The sequence below is a fragment of the Trichosurus vulpecula genome (genome assembly GCF_011100635.1).
Source record: "Trichosurus vulpecula isolate mTriVul1 chromosome X unlocalized genomic scaffold, mTriVul1.pri SUPER_X_unloc_1, whole genome shotgun sequence".
Lineage (NCBI taxonomy): Eukaryota > Metazoa > Chordata > Mammalia > Diprotodontia > Phalangeridae > Trichosurus > Trichosurus vulpecula.
Genome location: NW_023494377.1, coordinates 6,354,636 through 6,379,910, shown reverse-complemented (window position 1 = coordinate 6,379,910; position 25,275 = coordinate 6,354,636). Strand labels below are relative to the sequence as shown.

The window sequence follows — 25,275 nt, the reverse complement described above, 5'->3', positions numbered from 1 at the left end:
GTGATGTGACTTGTGTGTAAGTCTGATCATGTACATCCGTGTACGTAGACATGCATTAGCATGGTACCTAACACGTAGTAGGTACCTTAAAATGTTGATTGATGAGTCTAACTGTGTGCATAAACTTGTGTACCACTGAGTATATGTGTACATGGAGAAAAGGGAGTATACTTGAATTCTTCCATATACTTTTCCATATAGAGGATAAGTATGCTTTATGATATGTATGGTGGTATGTATATAAATCTGCATATGTGTATGGATATATGGATGCATACATATACATATACATATATATATGCAGTTTGCCAATGAGTTTCTATGGATGGGTGTGCTATGATCTTTTGTACACACAGGACAGAGCATGGTAATAGAAATATGTCTATTTGGTCTAGATGTGTGATTTCATCAGCATGGTACAGTGGGGAGCTCCCTCGTAATGACTTCCACTGACATCAAGGAATAATTCTCTACAAGCTTCTAGTCTTCTGGAGTTGCCTGAAGCACTGTGAGGGTTAGTCAAAGGCAGGACTTGATCCTAGGGCTTCCTCATTCCAAGATCATCTCAGTGATTGACTGGCCTCACTGATGCATGTGATGGGCCACAGTATCTGCTCTACTTGGCTGATCAGACCATTACAAGCTCAGTTTGTGCCCACAGGTTGGGCACAAATAGTCCATGTGAACATTTGGGGTGGATTCTCTAAATTTGCACATTTTTCATTTTTTTCGAGCTACTTCAATTCTGCTTGGCTCATAGAGCACAGCAACTTCTCTGATGACAGCACACCACGTCACACAATCAATTCCAAAGTTATTAAGAGAGATCTTGAGAGTGTCCCTGTATCAATTCTTCTGACCACCATGCGAATACGTGCCCTGTGTGAGTTCCCCATATGTAGGTGCATGTGGGGAGAAGTATGGGCATGAGAGTCAGTGTGCTTGTGCCTATGAGTTTGTGTGTGTCCATACTTGGGGGTGAGGTTCCCTAGGTAGAACAAGATCATATCTGTGGGTGCATGCAAGGGTTTATATATCTGAGTGCACATGGCACATGTGTGACTGTGAAGCTGAGGTTGTAACATTATATGCTTATATACAGCATCAATAAATGTGAGTGTATGTGCATATGGCCATGTGTAAGTAAGTGTAGGACTGAGTATGCATATGTGTGTTATGGGCACATGTAGAGATGGGGCAATATATCTGTGTGCATGTGTATATGTAAGTTTATGGGTATATGTTTAAGATTTCATGTATATATACTATAAATACTTAGAGGGATAAGAGTGGATACTGATAGGGATGAGCAGGTGTGCTGTTTTGTTTTGTAGGTGACTGTTGTTAAGTGTATGTGTGTGGGAGGGTGAAGGTTGTGTTTTGGGTAGAGAAGCTACAAGTATTATTAGAGCTGAATTGGGCAGTGGGGAATAGAGGAACCCAGTGGTCCCAGCAAGACAAAGAGTAGTAACCTTGTGTTGTTCCAAGCACTTGTTATGTTCACAATGGTCCTTGGGTGGTTATGTGCGCATCCCTGTATTTGTGGACAGGGCAATGAGTACGAGTGTTCATGTGGTTGCAGATGTAGGCCCAGAAGGGGATGGAGTGGAAAGAGAAGGCATTGGTGAGTGTAAGCTTGTGATATTCTGGGTCTACAGACATGTGGAGCTGAGGGTGTATAAGCAGATGCATGTGTGTGCACAAAGGGAGTTGAGTGTGAATCGGGTGCCAGTGGCTTTCTGTCTGCTTATAGGTTGAATGCGCCTCTGTGGTCATGTGGGTTTTTCTATACAAGGGAATGTTTGTGTGGTTGTCTGTGAATGACTATAAATCTCTGTGTGTGCATGTAGAATGAGGAGCTCTATTTACATGGCATGTGTGTACATAGGGAGTGGAGTGCAGATATGTGAATAGGAGTGTCTGCTTCTAAATGGCTTATATATCAGTGGCTGACCATGCGTGTGTCTATATACTTTTTTGTCCTTAAAATAACTGCAGTTTAAACAAATTATTGATATCTTCTGTTTTTCTATCGCCTTCATTTCCAAATACATCCCTCACCCCTCCCTGATCCAGAGAGCCAGTTTCTTCAATTAGGAATAAAAAGGAAAGAGGGGGAAAAGGGAGCTTAGCAAAATTATCCCACCCATCCCCAAGTCTGCAGTACATTCAGCGTTCAGAACCTATAGTGCTCCACTTTTGCAAAGGCAAAACGCTGCAAAACCTATTCTCATCTCTTCAGTGGCTTTGTGTCTGGGAGGCTGAACATGCACATGTAAGGGGCTTGTGTTATGTTCTCCATGTAGATCATATGAGTCCACATGAATCTGCCTACGTGTGGCTCACAGGGAGGCATGTATAGATGAGTCTCCTTCACCTATCCTTTTACAAGGGAGACTTTGATTACTGTCAAGAGGGGAAGCAAGAGGTTGGAGCCAGAGACTGACTGCTCTGTTATCAGAGAAAGGGTTCGAAGGGAGAATTTTATCTATCTGCTTCCCTAAGTATTTTGAGTCTAGGGGAAATCATTTTTAGATCAAAACTGAGTGCCTAATTGCTCTCCCTAAATGAGAAAAGAATATCCCAAGTTAAATATCCAAGACTTAACTCCCTTCCCACCAAATTCTAGTTTCACAATGAATACATATAGTGGATAGCAAACAAATTAATTTATCCAAGCTGATAATAGAAACCCGAGAAGGTATACAACAGTTAAGAATATTGCAGATAATACGCAGAGTAAATGAGCTCTCTCATTGGTTGTGATGTATCTCAGCATGAGCAAGATCTCACCTGAGGAGAAATTCTCTGAAGTCTCTAGTATAAACAGCTTAACAATAAGCATTAATGTAAATGCAAAACAATTAACAGTCATTGCTGTAGCATGGATCCAAAACAAACCATAGTCAAATGAACATGACAGTAAAATAAAAAATCAGCATATTTAAATATGCAGTAATTTACATGTGCAGCAATAAACATATGCAGTTACGTGGAGGGCACATTTTTCATGAGCAACCTCTAGTCTTGTCTCTTCAAAATGTATAACTGGATCTTCAGATTGACCTGTGCCATCATAACTTAGCCTGGTGACTGGTCTGCTGGGTCTAGTTCTCTTGTCACTGACTGATCTCTCTGTTCTATACCAGAGCTAGTAGTTGGTATGGCTGACTATCAAGATCATTATAGACTTGTGTGTTGACCCCTGGACTGGCAGCCATGTCAGGTTGTCCAGTAGTATGTTGGAACTCTGTGGGTTGAATCAGTACCCTAGGAGTCTCTGTATCAGTTTCAGATAGGAAAAGTGTTATCTCTGGATTCAGTGAGTGTGAGGATGGGTTGTGTATGTGCGTATATGTGTATGAGGGCTCAGCGTATGCAAGTAGGTTGTTGTGTGTGTCTATGGACAAGAGATTAGACCACTGTGGTGGTCATCCAGTTGTATGTGCCTGCATGTGGGGCTGTGATTGTGTGTATGTATGCCCCTGGGATAAGGGATATGGATGAATGAAGTTATGTGTCTATTTGTATGCTTAGACATATGTGTGTATTTATATGGTTATGTGTGTATTTGTGCACAGAGGGACAAATAATGGTGTGCAGATTGGTGTGGTGATCAAGTTTATGAGATTCAGCCACTGAATCATAAAATGGCAGACCTGGAAGAGACCACAAGACATAGAATGGAGAATGTCAGGGCCGAAAGGGCCCTTCGAACAGAGAATGTAAAAGCTGGCAGGGACCTTAGACTATAATGGCAGAGCTTGGGAGGGACCATTGAGTTCAACTCCCTTATTTTATAGATGGAGATGTTGAGGCTTAGGTTTGCCTTAGGGCACACAACTGGTTAGTTAGTATACATGTGTGCAAATTCATGGATGACTGTGTGTGTGTGTGTGTGTGTGTGTGTGTGTGTGTGTGTGTGTGTACTTGCATGGGTGAGCAGGGTGTTTATGTACATAACTATGTGTGCATGTGTGTATGTCCAGAGGAATACATGGGTATAGACAGGTGATTGTGATTCGGTATAAGATATGCCTTCATGTAGGGCTGAGGGCAAAGTCTTCATACCTGGCATAGCACCCTTTGGCCCCTGTTCTTGTAGTCAAGCTCTCATAAGTGAGTATCAGACAAGAACTGGGCATTCTAAAGCAGATCCAGGCTCCGCCTCTGAAGAGGCCAAAAAAATGGGTCAACTTGGAGGGGTAGGCTAGAATCCAGGCCTCATTCTGGATCATCTGGACTCTTTCAGAGAGTGCCCCTGGTCCTCTATTTAAGCCCTGGTGGACCTCTGTGCCACTTGCAGATTGGTTGGGTAAGGGCCATGGAAAGATGTCCTGACACTGTCCAGGTGTGGCGTTGACCATGCCTGTAGAAGTGACTAAGTAGGTGTGAATTCCTTGGAGGGACCTTGGGGGCGTACCCACACATGGCATGGCCATTGTGGGTATGGGTCCAGACAGTGACTATCAATAGCTCCTAAGACCACCCTGTTTCTCAACTGGACCCCATGCATTTGTCTGATGAGCCCCACCATCATACAATCTTTCCTTCTACCTGTGTGGCCACCAGGAGAGAGAAATTGTCCGAGGTAGCGCCATCTATGTCTTTGGAATGCTGGTGGGCATCATGCAGGACAAGGGGTCGCTCCTGTTGAAAGACCAAATCTGCAGGAGCCTCGTCCCACTTTTATTTCGTCTTATGGACCAAGAAGAGGATGTGGTGAGGGTGAGTTGGCCACCCTGAGCCTCACTGCCAGGTCACCCACTCCACAGAGGCAATGTACTATAGTGGGAAGAGGGTTGAGCTTAAAGCCAGGAGACATGCATGTACACGGAGGGTTTTCTTGTCTAGAATAATACTTGTACTGTGTACATACCACATAGGTTTAAGGTTAGAGCTAGGTTAGCTGTGTTAAGCATAGTAGGGGCATACATGGTGATGGGCCCATGGCCAGACCCCTTCCCAGGGGGCCTCCAGCTTCCAGGGGCTCCTGCTTGGGTCCTTGGTCACCATGATAAGGACAGTGCAAGGATGGGCTGTGGCCAAGAGGAAGTGGGAAAGGATTAGCAGATCTCCCACTATCAGTCTTTCCCCTCTGCCTCTTTTCTCTTGGGGGCTCTCCCTTTTTCTTGAAAGGCCCCTGCTTGCCCTGCCTTCAGATTTCTTATCATAGAATTTAGAAGTAAAAGGTCTCACCTCATTTTACAAGAGAGGAAACTGAGGCTCAGACAAAGCAATGATTTGACCAAGCAAAATCACCACATGCAAACCCAGGGCCCCTGACTGCAGGTTCTGGATGCTGCCAATGCACAGCAGTGCTCTCAGCACCTGGGGCGCCAGAATCTCCCCTGGAGGAAACATGTTCAAGTCTCCCTCCCCCACACATATGGCAGCCCATAGGAAAGGACTTGGGAAGTTGACCGGGAATTTCTTAGGCTTGTCTTTGGACCTGCTTTCTGATCTTTCTAAGGTCCTGACTTTTTCTCTCCTTTTCTTTCCCTCCCTCCCTCTTTCCTTCCTTTCTCCCCTTCCCTTTCTTTCCTTTCCCTTCCTTCTTTTTCCCTCCCTCCTTCCTTCCCTCTCTCCCTTCCCTCTCTCCCTCCCCTCTCTCCCTCCCTTCCTTCCTCCCTCTTCCTTCCTCTTTCCCTCCCTCCCTTCTTTCCCCTCCCTCCTTCCCCCCTTTTCCTTCACCTCTTTTCTTTTCCCCCCTCTCTCCTTCCCTTCTTCCTTCTTTCCTTCCTTCCCCTCCCTCCTTCCCTCTCTTCCTTCCCCTCCCTTCCTCCCTTCTTCTTTCCCTTCCTTCCTTCTCCCCACCCCAAAGGTGAGCTAGAACCTTGGATACCGCAGCCAGCCACCTCAGAGCCTGGCCAGGCCAAAGCCTCCCCAGGGGTTCCAGAGTCCCCTTCCTCCTCCTTCTTGCCTCTCCAGTCCAGCCTCTTTGCCTTCTATTTCCTGTCTCCTTATCCCATGAGAAAGAACACAAGTCAGAGGAAGTTCTTCCTCAAGCAGCAGCTGTGAACCAAGCCCGTCCCCTTTGGTGACAGCAGGACGAGGCTTCGGCGCTCTGAAACTGGGCTGCCACTTTACCTCTTTGGAGCTCTGCTCTTCTCCCTTAGTCTCTTGAAAACTTTCCTGTCCTGACCAGACTGAACTAAGGACCAAAGGTACTTGATCCTATGTGTGTTAAGAAAGCCCAGGGCTGAGAGGGGCCCCAGAGGCCAGGCCAGTGGGGAGAGGGAGCTCAGAGACTCACAAAACTTCATAAAGACCACCTAGTTCACCCCATACTTGACCAAAAATCCCCGCTGTGCCAGCCCCGACCATTTGTCCTCTGGCCTTTGCCTGAATACCTCCAGTGAAGGGCAACTTTCCCTTCCCAGGGGCCATCCTTTTTACCATAGGCTAGCTTGGAGTATTGCAAGCATATTCCAGTGCAGGGAGCTACAATCTGCCTGGTGCTCTCTCCCCTGCTTTTGTTGTCATCTTGCCTTCTGGGACCAAGTTGCATGAGCCTAATTCTTCCTCACATGACAGGCCCTCAAATACTTTAAGATCTCAAGGACATTTCCTTACTCATTCTCTGTGCATTTGTATGTTGCCATCTGAGGCCCAGAGTATCCTATGGTTCCTTTTCTTGGCTAGGGCCTCCTCCTGCTTACAGAGCCTCTCCACCATGCCAGAGCTGGTTTCTTGGGTGTTTGGAAGCAGTTTTCTTGTTCCCCCTCCATTTTTCCTTGGTTGGTTCTCTCCTTTTCTTTTTTTCTTTCTCATGTTACGGTTTCTACTTCTTAACCTTAAGGTAAAGGCCAGAGGTGTGCGAGTATCTGGGGATGCATGCCTTTCATATGTAGAAATGCGTGCTTGTACCTAAAGGTCCACTCATGGGTAAAGCAGGGCCATCTTGTACCATCCAGTCCTGACATTCACTTGCCCTCAACTTCTCAGGGTCCAAATGCCTTCAGGACATATGGGCATGGCTCTAGGGGGGACAGCCTCGCTGCTGGGCTCCTCCATCTCCTTCCCTTCCCAAATCATCTCCCCCTATCTGGGCTTTGCCATCTGGCCGGGGCACCAGGGTTCTCAGCCTTAGTCATCTTTCACTTAGCTCTCGGCCCCCTCCACCAAGTTCTCTTGCTTCTTCTTTCAAAACCTTACATTGGGGGCAGCTAGGTGGCTCAGTGAGTAGAGCACTGGCCTTGTAGTCAGGAGGATCTGAGTTCAAATCCAGACACTTGACACACTTATTAGCTGTGTGACTTTGGGCAAGTCATTTAACCCCAATTGCCTTCCCTTCTCCTCTCCAAAAACCAAAAAACCAAAACTTTACATTGACAGCATTGCCAATGGTGCTGCCAGCTCATGCCCTCAGCACCTCATTTTTGGCCTTCTACAAAAGCTTCCTAATTTGTCTTCCTCAATCCAGTCTTTACTCCAGCTAATCTGCCCTGAATACCACCTTACCTAAAACCTGGCTTTCATCATGCCACCCTCCTGCTTAGAAACCTACAGTGGTACCCAATTGCCTGCAGGCAAAAGTCCAAGACCCTAGCCTGCAATTAAAGGCTGCCCATAATCTGGTCCCACCCTACATGGCCAACCCGAGTTTTCTTTACTTGACAATCTGTGCTCTGTGCTCTAGTCAAGCTGGTTTCCTTACTCAGAGAGGCTCTGGAGGCCAGGACAGAGATGGGGCTCAGAGCAGCCCTGGGAGCCACGGTGGAGAGGGCAAGAGGGCTCAGATGGGCCTTGGAAACTAGAATGGGGAGAGGGCTCAGAGCAGCATGGGAGGCCATGATGGAGGGGAGGCTCAGGATACCTCTGAGGCCCCTGGCATAGTGATGACTATGGCTATCTCAGATGTATATATTGAACAGAGAGAAAGAGAGAGAGACAGAGAGAGAGAGAGAGAGAGAGAGAGAGAGAGAGAGAGAGAGCAGTGAGTCCCTCTTCCAAGCCACGGCCCACCCAGGGCTTCCCCTGACCTTGGTTTCCTGTGCATTGCAGAAAGCCAAGTTCGCCTTCTTCCGCTGTGCCAGCTTCTTAAACTGGGCAGACCCAAAGAAGCTCTTTCACCAAATTGCCTGGGAGGAGGGCCTACAGGCACTGAACGTCATCTGGAAGTGTCTTGTAAGAGAGTGGGTCTGGTTGGAGGGTCTGAAGTGGGGGGTGGGCATCCACCTGGGAACCTCCACTTTGTGCCTAGGCTGAAGGTTCAGGGCTCCGTCCCCTTATCCCCTAGGCCCCGTCCTCAGGGCCCCTAAGGCTGCATGCCAGGTGTCCCTTAGGCTCCAGTACTTGGCAGGCTAAATCGATGGGGCTGGAGAGCCTGGGCCAGCCCAGAGGCAACAGGGCTGCTATTGCATGCCAGGCCCCATAACCTTCATATTTCTTTTCTCTGTCCACTAGATGGAAAACATGTTCTTCAAAATAGACCTTTTCCTATCTCAGGCCCTCGGTTATGTCCACAGCAAAGAATGGAGCATGCGGTCAGCTGCAGCCCTCTACATAGGTACTACCCCAGCGCCAGGCCCCCTGCCCTGCATCGATATTGCCTCAGTGCCAGGCCCTTCTCTCTCCACTGCTTCCTGCCTCTGGCCCTAGCCAAGGCCACTCTAGAGTTCCTGGATGACTCCACTGCCCCATGTCCATCATGACCAGCCCCCCTTCCCTACTGGCTACCACTGACTCCTTACTAGCAGTGATTATAGGATCAAGATCTGAGAAGGGACTCTGAGGCCCCTAGTCCTTCCTCTATTTTACAGAGGAGAGAGAAACCCAGAGTGATTAATGAGCTTGTCCAAGGCCCCAGATGAATAGAAGAGCTGAGATGGAAGCCCCCATCTTCTGACTCCAAATACAGTCCTTTTGCCCCATCTGCCAATAATAGCCATGCAGCAAGAAGCCCCAGGAAAGTTGGGGTGGGGGGCACAAAGATGGAAGCCATTGGGTGGGAGTGCTTTCAGCTGGGTCCTGGTGGTCCCTGGATGCTCCAGTGTGCTCATTATCACAACACTCATTGAGGCCCAGTGATGGAGGTATTCGACCTGGGTTCTAGGACCATTTCTGCCATTGACACAGTATGAGTAAGTCACACCCCCTCTCTGGACTTCAGTTGCCTTATTTGTTCCCCCCTCTCCTGGACACCATCACCAGTGGTCCTGGCCTATGTCTTGCCACTGGACTCCCATGACCCTGGAGAAGACAGTGAGGCTGATGCCTTTGCACAGCCCTGCCTCACTTAAGTCCAATTCAATCACAAGTCAAAATGTCCCCCTCCTGACGTCATTGGTCTCCTTGGAGAGGGAAGGACGAGCAGCAACCCCCCTCTCCCAGATTACTTGGGGAGTTTAAGCCATCATTTAGTCAGCTGCTCAGTCTCCTGGCAGGAGTGGGGAAAAACACTGGATTTGTCATCAGAAAACCTGAATTGGAACCCTAGATCTGCTACTGATTAGCTGCGTGACCCTGGGCCAGGCTTTTGTCCTCCTCTGCAAAACAAGACCCTAAAGTTTCTTCCAGTTCTAAGTCCTACGGTCCTTTTAAAGACCTACGTGTGCGAGGTGACTATTAGCTCATTAGACCCCTCTCAAATTGGCCGCTCTCTCTTGGGCTCTGGCTGCCCAAGCAACATCTGGGAACTGTCCTGCTAGTTGTTAATATTCACTCTCTCCGGAAATTACCTAGTCACTCAACAAACATTTATTAAGCACCTACTAGGTACCTGGAACTGTGCTAAAGGCTAGGGATACAAGGAAAGGGCAAACACAAAACAAAACAAACAAACAAATCTAGTCCCTGCCCTCTAGAAGTTCACAGTCTGAGGAGAGAGAGGTGTCCAAACAAGAATCAATTGGAGGTAATCAAGTGAGGGACTTATTTGCATATGTGGACTATAAGCTCCAAGTGGGCAGGACCTGTTTTTGTCTATCCCCCAGGGCCTTAGGCCCTTAATGAATGTTTATTGAATTGAATCGAATTGGCTCCTATCCATGCTTCTCAATCCAGGACACACAATTGCCATGTTGCCCCGTGAGGTGGCCATGATGCTCGATGAAGCAGGGATGATTCTTCTGTGTCAAAGTAAGTGGGGATGCTGGAATTTGGTGGGACTGGGAGGCTGGGTCTGAGCAGATTCTCTGAGGAAATTGGGAGGCCTGAAATTTGAGAGGGAGATACTAAGTGTAAGCTAATGCCGGACATCAATCGTGCTTCCCCACATAGCCCTGTTGAATAGGGGCAGCTGGACAGGCTCTATGTATGGGATGGATAGAGTAAGCCTCACTTTTCCTCTCTGTAAAATGGAGATAATCAGACCTGCCCTCCCTCCCTGGGCACTTTGGACCATGTAGCAATTGGCAGAAAGTATTACTGAATTCAGTCAGTGTAAAACCCTGAATGTGGAGGCTTCTGGATCTGGTTGAAGTCCTGGTTGTGCTGCTGCCTAGTCATTCGACCTTCCGAATTAGTGGAAAAAATACTGACTCTGGAGTCTGAGGGCCTGGGTTCAAATATTGCCTCTGATGCTTCCTCCAGATGTTCCCTTAGGAAAATCATCCCCCTCCCTGGGCTTCAGTGATTGACCTCTGAGGGTGCTTTTCTTCTTGTGTCCTGCCCCCCTTTGGCAGGCTGAAGCCTATGGACAACATTCTCAAAATAATGTTTTTAAATAAGTGAAGGATTATTTCAATTAGAGGGTAGTGACAATAAAGATCTACGTATATGCAGTCATACATTCATTCACATGCATACTTTTCCCCATCCTAGTTCATTGCCCCCTTGAAACCTGTCTGCGGATCCATTAGGAGGGACCCATTGTGACCCCAGGTTAAGAACCCTTGATGTAAATCTAGGATCCTCTATGTGACCTTGGGTCAGTCCTTTTCACTCCGGTGGGCCTCAGCTTCCTCCTGGGTAAAATGAGAGGGTTGGAACTGCTGTCTGAGATCCGTCCCAGTTGTAGATCCCAAATTCCATGATATAGTTCTAAATGTTTGATCCTATGATCTCTTCCAGCTTCAATTTCCTCACCAAGACCTCACTGAGACCTTGAGCTCTGGATTGGGCCTCAGATAAGTTCTGAGTTTGATTCCTGGCTCTGATCCTCAGTAGCTAGGTGCTCCTGAGTTGGTCATTTCTCACTGTTTCCTCATCTGTAAAATGGACATCATAATACTTGTGCTACATATCTGAGAAAGCAGTTGGGAGGAAGGAGCTTTGGGAGCCTTAAAGGCCTAAAGAAATGGAGGGTGAGGCCTGGGCTCCTCCTAGTCCCAGCCCACCTCTGCCCCACAACTCTGAACCCTGCTCCCTTTCTGCTTTTCTTTCAGCCTTTAACAAACTGAAAGAGGATGAGGATGAATTCATTCGCAACGTGGCAGCAGCCCATTTCACCAGCCTGCGGAGGGTGGCTCGGCTGATGTAGGCTTTGGCCTTTGACCTTGACCTAATCAGCCTTCCTGGAGCAGACAATCTGTCCATTTCCTCCTCGTACCGGCTGGGGTCTTCCCTCTTCCAGAAACTAATAAAGGCTGATGTCTTCCCTTCAGGACCTTTTTCTCCTCTTCCTCCACTGGTCTGGCCATGCCTGGCCTGGAGGTGACTGCTTCCTTTCAGCCTACCAGGATCAAAGCTGTGTGCTGGGCAGGGGAGGAAGGAGGCCCTAAATTAGATTGTCCTGTCCACATGGAGATAGGATGCTTTAGGGGACCAGAGAACCAAAGCTCAGTTGTAAATTTAAAAACAAATGTTAAAAATTTTTACATGCAATTTGAAAAAAGTATATGAATATAATATAAATCATATATAACATATATATGATATATCATATATCATATATAACATATAAACGTAAAATACATATATAAATATATATAATTATTTTTTAAATTATTAAAGTGTTCACATAACTTTGGAGTTTGGCTGGATCTTGGCAACAGACATTAAACCATCCCCCTTCTCTTTATGAAACAAAGCCTTCTTTCCCTCTGACCCACATTGTGGAAGATTTTGGACCAGAACAGAGGTCAGGCACCCAGGTATAAGGGTGTGTGTGTGATGTGTATGTGGCTTTAGGGGGGCAGACTTTAACTTGCCTACCCCACTCAATCAGTGGGAGCCCCACAAATGAGATCCATCAAAGTAAGGTCCTGTAGCCTAGTCTTTGCTGGTCTTATGTGCATATGAACAGGCTAGACTTGCCAACAAGTTGAAAGAGGAAACAGTGACCTTCCGTCCTGGGCTGAGCAGGTTTCAGTAAAAAACCTACTCAGATTTAGGATTCCAACTCTGGGGAACTCTGACCCCAGAGCTGTTTAGCAGTTCATAGATAAATCACCACTTGGCGTCTAGCCGGCCAAGATTAAAATTGGGAGGTATGTAGAGTGCTTACCCTAAGCTAGGCTTGGCAGGAGAGCCCGGCACAGGTAGGACACATGTTGTGGAGGCAGAAAGGACAAGACCTGGCAACTGATTAGATATGGTGGCATGGAGAGTAAGGATGCCACTGAAGAGGTTTGGGATTCAGGGGTGCTCAAGACCCCAAAATACCGACACGCCGGGTCCTACCAAAAGAATTCGACCCAAGCCTTCTCAGCCAAGGAAAAAGGCAAAGTTTATTAAGGGTTTGCCATGTTGGGTTGTCTTAAGAAATCCCACCCTTTGTGAAGCTTGTTTTCACAAGCAGGACAGATTCAATCTGAGCTAGATTGAACCCGAATGCCTTCATGGAGGCAAGATGAGACTTATAGAGACTTATACATAAAGATTGTGTGAGGGATTGAGGGGTGGTCTGGGGTGACTAGAGGAGGGGTCTAAGGAGGAACTTGATGGGACTGGGATGAGGTCAGACTCCAGGAACCAAGAAAATGGGATTAAGGGTGGGAAGTAGCTGAAGGCATGGATATTGTGATAGTACAAGGGTGGGAAGTAGCTGGATAATAAAAGGCAAGGCCTAATGATAATGTAAGGTTATAGCCTCAGGCCAAGGCCAGATCAAGTGGGAAGATTCAAGGAGAGTTCAAGGGGGTTCCCAGAGACTGTGCCCTCATCACCACCAAGCTGTCGAACCTGGGTAACAGGATACTGGTTTTCTCAACAATTAGCAACATTTGGAAGAGGAGTCAGGTCTAAGAGAAAGACAGCTTTGGGCCAGAGGATTATAGATTATAGAGCTGGAAGGGAGCTCAGACTCCATGGAGCCCAACCCCCTCATTTTCGAGAGGAGGAGCTTCAGATGCCTATGGGACGTCCAGTTGGTGTGGTGGGACTTGGGCTCCAGAGACTGGTTAAGGCTGCCTCTATAGATCTGAGAACCATCTGGATAGAAATGGTAACAGCTCCTGGGAGCTGATGAGATCACCAAATGAGAGGATAGAGAGGGAAAAGAGTAGAGAGCCCCCCGTGGAGGATAGAGCTCAGAGGCCACCCACAGTTGTCCCCACTCCCCCAAACATTTTCTTCACTATAATCCTGTGAATTAGGTAGTAAAAGTATTATCCTTCCCATTTTATACAAAAGCAAACAGGCTCAGGAGCATACGGCTAATCCTGGAGCTGAAATTTCCGTTGATTCCTGTAGGATAGCTGGGGCTGAGACTTAGGTCTCTTGACCTTCATCCAGTCCAGAGAAGGTAGTTACCAACTTCTTTGGGGGGTGGGGGAGGCAGGGGAGGCAGGATGGACAATGGAAGGGGATAAGAAAGCTTCCTCCCCTGCACTCCTGGGGTACCAGGCAACTCAGGAAAATTGTTCCAAACATCATTTAGTTTCAAAAAGCATTCGCCTGCAAAACTTCCATCCAGCCCACAAAATATGCATTGGCTTGGGCCCCATGTCCCAACCTCCTCCCCCCTTTTCCTGCTCTTCATTTTCCCCACCTCTGAGACCCTAGTGTCTGCTAGAAGCCAGCATACACAGAGAGCCCTTTAGCCCTCCCTCCCTCCTTCCTTCCCTCCTCCCCCCTCTGCATCCTTCCCTGACAGATTCCAGGCAACCCCAACCCAGAGCAGAGTTATGGATGCTAGTCTCCTCCTGGCCTGCTTTTGTCATTGTGCCGGGGCCTGATTTTCATTAACCTGGGTCTTGATTGCACTACAGGCCAGAGTGGGGGTAGGTTCAGGGGCTCAGGTTGATGTTTCTGGCTGCTAGGACACAGGATAACCTGAGGCCAAGGCTGGGGAGTGATCTGAGGGTAGGACAGCCTGAGCAGGTGGCCCTGGCTTAGGCTAGCCTGAGAGAGCTTCCTGGCTCTTTGGAGTTTCCAAGAATTCTCTCAGATGGGGAGTTTGGCTAGATCTTAGCAGCAGACATTAAACCACCCCCCTCCTCTTGTATGAAACGAAGCCTTTTTTCCCTCTGACCCACATCGTGGAAGATTTTGGACCAGAAGATAGGTCAGGCACCTGGGGGGTGGGGCTGTGTCCAAAGGGGAACACCAGCACACCTCCTCACCCCCCAAAGAAGAAGGAACACACCCTCCTCCCAGCATGCCTTGGGCCTGGACAAACCCTCTGAGAATAGATGCTCAAGGCTTTTGGCAGGAGGCCCAGTGGGTCTTTGGTAGGTCAGTTGGGGGTGGGGAAGAGTGCCGATGGAGGGTAGTATATACTTTAGGCACAAAATGTAGCGGGAAGGTGGGCCAAAGGTTGGCTTCTCAGGTCAGTCTCCCACCCATCTCCAGGATCCAACTGTTCCCCTGCTGAGTTGTGGCCTCTGCATGGCCTCCCCTTTCCCAGTACTGACATGAACTTTCCTAGGCCAGCCCAGGTCCCAGTTCCTCTCTGTATAGGTCAGGGCTGAATGGTCACCAGCCCTGTATTATTCCCAGAAAGGGGCCCCTGGGGCCTGGACATTCCAGGAATTGTGAGCACATCTGGGACTCACATCCATGAAGAAGGCGCTTCATATTCTCTTCTTCTTCTTGCCTGGCTGCATTCAAGGAATTGGGGTGTCTGGACCATGCCAAAGGTGTGGTCAACATGGTCAGGTCTATAGGCTAAGTGCCAAGGGTGAGGTATGGGGAGCCTGGGAGCTGAAGAGTTTTTACATATGTGGGTCAAGATTTGTACCACGTAGAAAACATGGTTTCTGCCACCGTGACATTCACAGTCTAAAGGGGGTCAAGACAGCAATATAGAACTATAAGGCACATTATTACATGAGACCCCAAGTCTAGAGCTGGAAGGGACCTCTGACCAGACCTAGTCCAAGCTCCTCATTTTACAACAGAGGAAACTGAGGTCAGGAAGAGCAAGGTACTGGCCCAAGGTCATACATAGGATCTTAGATCTAGAACTGGAAGCAACCTTTGAGGCCTAATCACTTTCATTTTACAGAGGAGGACACTGATTCCCAAGGAGGGGAAGTGCCTTGCCCCTGATCACATATAGGATCTTAATTCTAGAGCTAGAAGAAACCTCAGAGGCCAACTAGTCTAATCACTTTCATTTCATTCAGGGAGAAGTGATTCGCCCAAGATCACACATAAGATCCTGGTCTAGGACCTCAGAGACCTCATTTTACAGATGAAGTGGAGGATGGGAAAGCAATGACATGGCATGTGCCTAATGCCCCTTTATGTGATCTCCACTTGTTTGTTTGCTGTGAGTCTCCATTGTTCTCTGAATCAACAACCAGTCATTGCATGACATACCCGGGAATGCAAGGCAATTGGGTTTAAGGTCACACAGCTAATAAGTGTCAAGTGTTTAAGGTCAAATTTGAACTCAGGTCCTCCTGGCTCCAGGGCTGGTGCTCTATTCACTACAGCGCCACCTAGCTTCCCCCAGACTAGCAAATATTAATCAGATGGCATATATCATCATGGTGGGAAAAGGACAATTTACCCCAAATAGCAAACAGCAAACACTCTTTCAATCTGTGGCCCAAAGTAAACCAAACTGTGGGGATGGAAGGCTGGGAAGCCTGTCCCATTCTAGAGCCACACCGAGGCTTTCAGCCCAATACCCAATCTTGGGTAGAAAAAGCCATGCCTTAGAAACGTGTTCATGGGAGAGCCACAAAAGTCTCTCTGTCTTAGTGTCAGGGTCCCCACTATCTACTGGGCCAGCAAGCCTTCAGGATTCTGCAGCTACTGCTCTCCAGGGTAAAGTCACTCTTGGCATGACAAGGCCAAGGTCTGGTACAGGCAGGTAGGGGGAGAAGCCTCAGTATGTGATCATGTTGGAGCCTTGATGCCTCCAGAGCTTGCCATCGACAGTGGTGATTAGAAAGTTTGAGAGACATAATTTTTGGGTAATTAATCATTTTATTAATAATGCCAGCATCTTAATCAAAAGATGGTCATTTGATGGTCTTAGACCAAAGACCCTTATGGTGGCAAGCTGGCAGCTTACATGCCCATTGGAAAAGGGGTGTTCCTGCCAGTGGCAATCAGCTCTAATTGGTTAACTTTCTCTTCCTCTCTCCCTTAACATCTGTCCTTCTCCTCCATCCACCCACGTGAGTTTGCAGTAATAGTGCAGCTCCCCAACAAAAGTCTGTCTGGGTGAGGTGAGGCATGCTGGGAAGCCCAAAACACATTTCTGGAAAAGGAGTTGAGACCACCCCCACCCCCACCTCATGAACAAAGCTCGGAGTTGTTGAGAAGTAAGATTGATGTGTCCAAGAAAACCTGGGAGTCCTTCCCTCCATGTGCACTGCAGAACAAAGGACTGTGTGGACTCCATGGAGCAGGGTCGTTTTCATGTAGTATCAGGAAAAGGTCCATTTCAAGGCTACTGATGAGTTAGAGAGACAGCAGTCAAGAAAAGGGCAGCTAAGGCTGCAGCAGATAGAGCACCCTGCCTGGAATCAGGAAGACTCGTCTTCTGAGTCCAAATCCAGCCTCAGACTCTTAGTAGCTGTGTGACCCTGGGCAAACCACTTCACCCTGTTTGCCTCAGTTTCCTCATCTGTCAAATGAGCTGGGGAAGGCAATGGCGAACCATTCCAGTATCTCTGCCAAGAAAACCCCAAATGGGGTCACAAAGAGTTGGATATGACTGAAAACAACTGAACAACAGTCAGTAACATCAAACACTATGGAAGGGTCAGGAAGGGTGGGGTCTGAGCAAAGCCTAGACTGGATTAACACCTTGGAGGGAGCAATTTGGGGGTCAAAAGCATAAAGGCCTGTGTCTGCCAGCCCCACCTCCCCCAGTTGGGGGGTACATTAACATCTGCCCTTCCTTTAGGGACAGATGTTTCAGCACTGCTGAGGGGAAAGCACCCCACTGAGCCCATTCACATGGAGCTCAGATATGACTACTTCTGTGGGCAGCCGAGGTCAAGTGAAAAAATGTGTCATGGGAATTGAGATGGTTGATAAATTAAGAGGCCAGGATGATCAAAGGCATATTGACTTGTGAGCTGAAGTCCCTAAGTATGAGGGGGCAGGGGTTGGTTTGGAGACACTTTGAGAAAGGGGGTGGTAGCCAGTGGGAAAGGACTTGGAAGCCAGTAGCGACAAGGATCTGGACCAGATCGTGGGGCAAATATCCACATAGGTGAATCATGGCAACAGAGGGAAGTCCTAAAAGAAACAGTAGGTAGTGAGAAATTGGCCAATTTCTCTCTGCTGTATGTGTTGGGAGGAAAAAAAAGGTCGGTAATAGAGGGGCCAGCCATGCTTCTCCAGTATAGCCTGGAGCCAGCTGGGTTTCTGTGAGTCTGAGAAAGTGAAATTGTTTTGAAATTGAAATTTGAAGGTGAAATTGAAATGCTTTGGAACCCTGATCAATGCAGTGACTGAACTACGCTGACAGCCTATCAGCAGAGAGATCATTGGTGCAGAATGAGGCGGGTAGGTATGACCAACACAGCCATTGGTTTTGCTTGCCCGCGCTTTGTTACAGAGGAGGAGTCTTTGAGGGGAACAGGGGCAGAGTCATTGAGAAGTGATTGTGGTGTAAAAAAGAAAGTCAATGAAACTTTTTTTTTCAATAAGAGGGCAGAAGGCTGTCAGGAAGAGGTTTCAGATGACAGTGAGTAGAGTACAATAGAGTAAGGATACAACGGGGTGAATGTAAAGTCTTTGAGGGCAGGGACTGTCTCATTTTTGTCTTTGTACCCACAGTGCCAGTACCAGACAGCACAGTGCCCAGCACAAAATGGACCATTTTTAATAGATATGTGTTGAATCCAATTGAATTCGTTGGGATTTGCACCTGAGGAGGGGTAGGGCTCAGCTGCATGGGGCTCAGATTTTGGAGAGAAGTGATGAAGAAAGGGGTCATTTTCATCTCAGGGTGGGGATGGGGGGGAGGGAAGGAAGTAAGATTTGGCTAGCCAAAGGACTATAGAAATCCCAGTTGACTGGGGGCCCTAGACTGCTAGGTACAGGACAGAAATATCAGGGTTCTCAGATTGTTCTCTCTACAAATACAGGGGAGCTGGGTGTGGTGGTAAAAGAGTGTTTGGGCTGGTTGTGTGAGTCAACACATGCCTGACCATAGGGTCCCTGGAGCTAGGCTTTGGGCTTTGGGCTGGGCAGCTCAAGGCCAGATGGCTCCAATCCAAACTGGACTCCAGGCTGGACAATATGGATCTGCATCAAGTGACTCTGGCCTAGGCACTCTGGTCTAGGCCAAACAGCTCTCTGAATTGGACTCTGGTCCTGCTGTGTGTGAGGGAGAAATTTCAGAGCAAGGATGGGGTCTCCCCAGACATTGACAGTTATAGGTAAGAACGGGGTGTCAGTCTTTCTTTAAGCCCTGGCTCTTTCCCTTTCTCCTGTTAGGGGTTGCCCTTCTCTTTGTGGTTGGGGTAGTGAGCAAAGATGGAGCAACCTTCGTTAATGGTGGACCCTTTAGCATGGCATTCAAGGTATTAATGATCATGGAAGTAAGGGTTCAACTTTGGCATTCAAGGGCTATCCTCATCCTGTCCTCTCCTGTCTTTGTGCCTTCATTCCAGCAATCTTTCCCTTCTCCTCTTCCACCCCTCACCCTGCTTCAAGCTAAAAATGATATCTGCCTCCAAAAAAACCCAACACCTGCTATGTTCCAGACCCTGTGCTGAGACAAAGGCGAAGAAGAAAGTAATGCCTGCTCTCCTCCCATTTTGTCTAGCTCTGTCTCCCCTACCCAGCTAGGTGGCCCAGTTGGACTTGGAATCAGGAAGACCTGAGTTTCAATCCTGCTGAGTTTCAAGTCAATCAAGTGATCTGGGCAAATCAGTTAATTTCTCTGGGTCTCAGTTTCTTCATCTAATAATAGCATTTTGCAGAGCTGTAAGAATCTGACGATATATTATAACCTCCGTAAAGGATTTGCAAACTTTACAATGCTATAAAATGTTAGCTATTGTCTTTTTAATTACATTTTTTTTCAATTAACAGGAACCTATTTTACTTCCACCCCACCTTCCCCTTCATTGGAAAAAAAAAAAGAAAGCAGAGCCCTTATTACAAATATACATAGCTTGCAAAACTAATTTCCGCATTGGCCATGTCCAGAGATGTGTGTCTCAGTCTGCACCCTGAGTCCATCATCTCTTTTTTTTCAGGGGGAAGGCAGGGCAATTGGGGTTAAGTGACTTGCCCAAGGTCACACAGCTAGTAAGTGTGTCAAGTATCTGAGGACGGATTTGAAGTCAGGTCCTCCTGACTCCAGGGCCAGTGAGCTACTCACTGCACCAGCTAGCTGCCCCTGAGTCCATCATCTCTTTAGGGAGGAGGGTAGCATGTACTGTCTGCTGTCCCTTTGCCCACTGCACTTGTGATTAGTAATTTCATCGATCAGTTCCTAAGTCTCTCAGAAGTGATTGTCTTTGACTTTGTAATTTTTTTTTTAATTTATAAGACAAGCAGGGACCTTTTCAGACTTTGGTTTTCTTCCTAAAACCAATTCAAATGTTTTCTTTCCCAACAGACCTTGTACTTAACATTTGTTTGTTGCATAGGCAGGTTGCTGTACTTTGAATTTCAATTTCAGGTTTTCGGCCAGATTGACTTATAATAAATTCACATGTTGAATTAAAAACAAAGAGATTGTCTTTGCAATGTTGTTGTTGTTGTTATTCTCCTGGTTCTGCTCACTTCACTTTGCATCAGTTCATCCAAGTCTTCCCAGGTTTCTCTGAAACCATCCCCTTCATCATTTCTTACAACACAATAGTATTCTATTCATATGCCATTCCCCAGTTGATGGATGCCCCCCTAGTCTTCAGTTCTTTGCCACCACAAAAAGAACTACTATTAAAATGTTTTATATATGGATCCTTTTCTTCTTCTTTTGGATCTCTTTAGAACGTAGGTCTAATGTTGGTATCATAGGGTATTATTGGTACCTTGTAATATGTTTGTATAGCTGTGGCTCCCATAGCACAGAGCCCAAAGTCAGAAAGACCTGAGTTCAAATCTGGCCTCGGATGCTTACTAATTGTGTGACCCGGGGCAAGTCATTTCACCCCATTTGCCTCAGTTTCCTCTTCTGTGAAATGAACCGGAGAAGGAAATGACAAACCGCTCCAGTGTCTTTGCCAAGAAAACCCCACAGATGGTATTGGCAAGCTATGGTCCACGGGGTCACATTGAGTCAGACTCAACTAAACTACTGAACAACAACAAAATTATTCTTATGAACATGTTGTAGCCTCTCTATTGGACTGCAAGCTCTTGGGATTTGGAGGGACTTTGGAATTTTTTATTACTACATTCCCAGCACCAAACATAGGGCTTGATACATAAGTGGATGCCAATAAAATTTTTGTTGAATTGGATTGAGTTCTGTGATCCTGAGAGAATGGCATACTTTAGGAGATAGTGGGTTTTCCCTAACTGGAGGTCCTCAAGCGAAGGGTGGATGAGCACTTGAGCATGATGTTGTAGAGGGGGGAAGACCTGAGTTCAAATCTGGCCCCAGACACTTACTAGCTGTGTGACCCTGGGCAAGTCACTTAACCTCTGTTTGCTTTAATCCACTGGAGAAAGAAATGGCAAACCACTCCAGTATCTTTGCCAAGAAAACCCCATAGATAGTATTGGTGTGCTATGGTCCATGAAGAGTCTGACATGACTGAATGACTGAATGACAACAAAGAAAGCATCCCACTTGAAAAAGAGGCAAAAATCTAGTGAGGAGAGCCCCTAACTCTACATGAGTCAATGTTCTAGGAATGAAAACCTAGGAGTTCTGACTCCCAACCTTCCACATGAGGTAGATCAATCAGGGTGGGCATCATTCCTTCTCCAAGAAATTGTAATGGCATTCCCCAGTAGACAATCGGTCAAAGATAGACTGAACTGTTTTCAAAGGAAGATTTGCAGACTGTAAATGAACACATGGAAACATTTTCCAGATCAGTAATAATAAGAGAAATGAGAATTCAAACAACTCCAGGTTTTACTTCACTCCATGCCAATTGACAAAGATGACAGAAGATAAGACCAATCATTGCTGGAGGGGCTGTGGTAAAACAGGCACATTTATGCACTGTTGGTGGGCCCATAAAGAAGTCTGATAGCTCTGGATTTCCATTTAGAACTATGTTAAAAAAAAAGTAATGAAACTATCCATATCCTTAGACCAAACCATAACACTGCTGGGAATAGACTCCAAGGAGCTCAAAGACAGAAACAAAGGTCCAATGAGTCGCAAAATATTCATAGCAACAATCCCTGGTAGCAAAGCACTAGAAACATAGTAGGTGTCCATTAATTGGAGAATGGTCAAAAATACCCCACCAACTATAGCATATTAATGCAATGAAAGATTATCGAGCAGTAAAAAAATTATCAATATGGATAATTCAGAGAAACGTGGAAAGAGTTATATGAACTGATGCAAAGTGAAATAAAGAGAACTGAGAGAAAATATACATAAGGATTACAATGTAAATTAAATATCACTAAATGTGATTACAATGTAAATTAAAGATCACTAAAAGGACAATTAAATTCTGATTAATGGGGGGGAAATAAAATCCTGAATAAGAAATAATACAATATACCCCTTCCCACATAGCAGAGAAGTGGTAGGGAGAGGGGCAGAATATTGTACGGTTTGATGATTACTGTGTCTGCATTATGTATTTTTGCTTAATTGTTTTTCTTTATCCCAAGGGAAGATCCCACCATGTCCTAGTACTCTGAAGGCCATTATCCTGGCTCTTTCTTTACTTTCCTCCCTCCCCAGTATTGACCCAATCAACCAATTCAAAGTAACACCATCCTCTATTCTCAGATCCCTTGCCTCTTTGTCCTATCACTGTCTTCCCTTGCCAAACCTCAACTCGGAATTACTACCTTCATCCACTCCTACTTGTCTGCTGCTAAATAGAACATTTGTTATCTAATATGAACTGGACCCTCACTTCAGCAAGGCAATCTGTCTATTCTTCCTTAATTGATGCTCTAGTACAGTGGTGTCAAACTCAAATAAAAACTTTTTTTGTTTGATTGTTTTAGTCATATCTGATTCTCCGTGGCCCCATAGACCTTAGCATGCCAATATTGTCCATAGGGTTTTCTTGGCAAAGATACTGGAGTAGCTTGCCATTTCCTTTTCCAGTGGATTAAGGCAATCAGAGGTTAAGTGACTTGACCAGGATCACACAGCTAGTAAGTGTCTGAGGCTGAATTTGAACTCGGGTCTTCCTGACTCCAGGCCTAGTACTCTATCCAATGAGCTGTCTCTTAAGTAGAAACCGGGATCACTAAACTGTACATAAGGATCCCTGCAGGCCACATATTGACTTAGAAAACCACATATTATTATTTATGTTCTACTGTATTTTATTTATTTCATTAACTATTATCCAATTACATTTTAATCTAATTTGGACAGCATTTGGGAATGTTTGACACCTCCCACCCCACAGTGATTATTCCAACATCTCTCTTCTCTTCAAGCCTCCCACACAACTTCCTTCCATCATCCTCTCTGCTGAGGACTTGACTTCATACTTGACTGAAAAAATAGAGATGATTCTCCATGAATTTCCTTTTCTTTCTTCCTCTGCTTCTCACAATGCCTTGACATAATGCTCCTCCTTTACCCCAGTCTCTGATGAAGAGATGGTTCTTCTCCTTCAACCTCCCTAATTATGCCCTTGATCCTATCTCCTCCCATCTTCTTCAGCTACAGTCATGTCCTCTCTGGAATCTTCAATCTCTCCCAATCTTCTGGTTTCTCCCCCCCCCCCACACACACTTCCAGGTCTCCCTTATCCTTCAAAGACCTCTATCGGACCCTACTGTCCCCACAAGCTATTGCCCTATACTTCTTACTTTCACAATCAAATTGTGAGGGAAGAGACATTGCTTCCACTTTCTCTCATCTGACACTTCTTATCAACTTGGAATCTGGTTTCCAACCTCAATATTCAATGGAAACTTCTTTATCTAAAGTTATCAGTGATCTCTTAATGGCCAAATCCAATGGCCTTTTCTCAATCCTCATTCTCCTTGGCCTTTCTTCAGCCTTTGGCACTGCTGATCACCCCTCCTCGATACTCTCTAGGTTTTCAGGACACTGGGTTCTTGTGGTTTTTCTCCTACCTCTCTGACCACTCCTTCTCTGTCTCCTTTGTTAGATTTTCATCCATATCCCACCCTCTCACTGGTGATACTACCCAAGGCTCTGTCTTGGGCCCTCTTTTCTTAGAATCATCATCATCATCACCATCATCATCATCACCATCATCAACCATCTAGAGCTGACAGACATCTCAGAGGCCATCTAGTCCAACCTTGAATTTTACAGATGAGAAAACAGGACCAGAGAGGTACAGCGACTTGCCCAAAGTCAAGGAGTACACCCTATTCTCCACCCAGCTGCCAAAATGATATTTCTATGGCACAGGTCTGACCGCATCACTCTTCTGCTCAAAAAGCTCTAATGGCTCCCTATTGCCTCCAGAATAAAATACAAATGCCTCTGTTTGACATTGACAATCCTTCACAACCTACCTTTCCAGCCTTATTATGTTACTCTTTTTCATGTAAGATCGTTGATTTAGATCAGCTTCTAGTGCCTTCACCCCCATTTCCTTCTGTTTAGTTTGTATCTGTCAAGTATCTAATTATATTCACACACCCACACACACACTTATGGTCTTCTAGGTTAGAATGTAAGCTATTTAATCATTTGTATCTTTGTATCCTAGGCACTTAGTGCCTGGTACATAGTAGGCACTTAATAAGTGTTTATTGACTGCTTGACTGGTTGATTGGATGGAAGGAGAAGGTGGAAATGACTGTGATGTAGAAACAGAAGATACCCACAAAACATATCTTTCAAAACAAATGCTGGGGGAAGGAGTGAGCTTCCCCTCATTGGAGATTGGAGAGGCTCGGTGCCTGTTCTTTGGGATGGTTGGAGAGAAGATTCCTGCTCAGGTAGGAAACTGGAGGTGCCTCATAGGTCTGTGATTTGGGGCTTCTGTAAGTTTCCAGTCTGGTGGTAGGAGAGGGGTGGGAGTGTGAGGGGGAATGTCTGGACAGTGGATTAACCCTGGAAGGAGCTCCAGGCCAATTTGCCCCTCCCCTCAAATCTTCCACGGTTGGGGTAGGGATGGGAGACCAGCTGATACTGAAATCTTCGGATGCCTGGCCAATCCGCCCCCCCAAGTCAGAGCAAGAGAACTGGCTTGAGGCAGCCCCAAAGCCCAGAAGAAGGGGGAGGAAGGGGGAGCGTGGTTTGTGTCGAGGAGACTGGGGCCTCAGCCAACGTCAGCACAGGCCCGAGTCAAACAGCCTATTCTCTGAGCATGGCTAATCCCCAAGGAAACAGCAAGAAAGATGAGTGGGCAGCAACAGCTGGATGTGGCCAGGAGCACATCTGGCCTGGAACATGTGTTGTCTTCTGGTCCTCACCTCCCCTCTCCCCCTCCCTAGGGCTTGTAGGATTCCAGGCGGCTGCTAAGAGCATTGTCCTGGGGCTTGGGGAGGGGGGAAGGAGCAGAAATGGGGGCTCTGTTGTTCCAAATTTCCAGTCTTGTGAATTGGCCCGGAGCCTGACCACCTAACTTCCTGTTTTCCCCCCAGCCGCCTCTCCCCCTCCCTGTACTCAGGCCTGGAGCCGAGCCTGAGAAGGAAGGAGGAGCAGAGAAGCTGGCCCCGGGCTGGCCATCCTCTGCTTCCCCACCAGGGGCGGGGGTGAAGTCTGCAAACCTAATGAGGGGGAGAACCCATGTAGCCCCTGCATCTGCAGCCACCAGAGGCCCTGGGCTCATTCCTGCCTGGACACACCAAGAGAGGACAGCTCCAGAGGAGCTCCGCTGGCCCCCTCCCCCACCAGCACCCCCAGCCCCTGGCCACAGCCAGCGGACCTGA

At 46.8% G+C, this 25,275-nt stretch overlaps 1 protein-coding gene across 1 annotated transcript in view; it reads left to right on the top strand.

The window, feature by feature from the left end:
• LOC118833036 (maestro heat-like repeat family member 5) overlaps positions 1-25,275 on the top strand; it is a 138,403-nt gene extending 113,128 nt beyond the window's left edge. Inside the window, exons 22-27 of the mRNA XM_036740429.1 lie at positions 4,573-4,728; positions 8,008-8,130; positions 8,410-8,512; positions 10,009-10,083; positions 11,331-11,421; positions 25,014-25,275. Of these exons, the coding sequence (XP_036596324.1) occupies positions 4,573-4,728; positions 8,008-8,130; positions 8,410-8,512; positions 10,009-10,083; positions 11,331-11,421; positions 25,014-25,275 (810 nt within the window). The remainder of the gene's footprint in view (positions 1-4,572; positions 4,729-8,007; positions 8,131-8,409; positions 8,513-10,008; positions 10,084-11,330; positions 11,422-25,013) is intronic.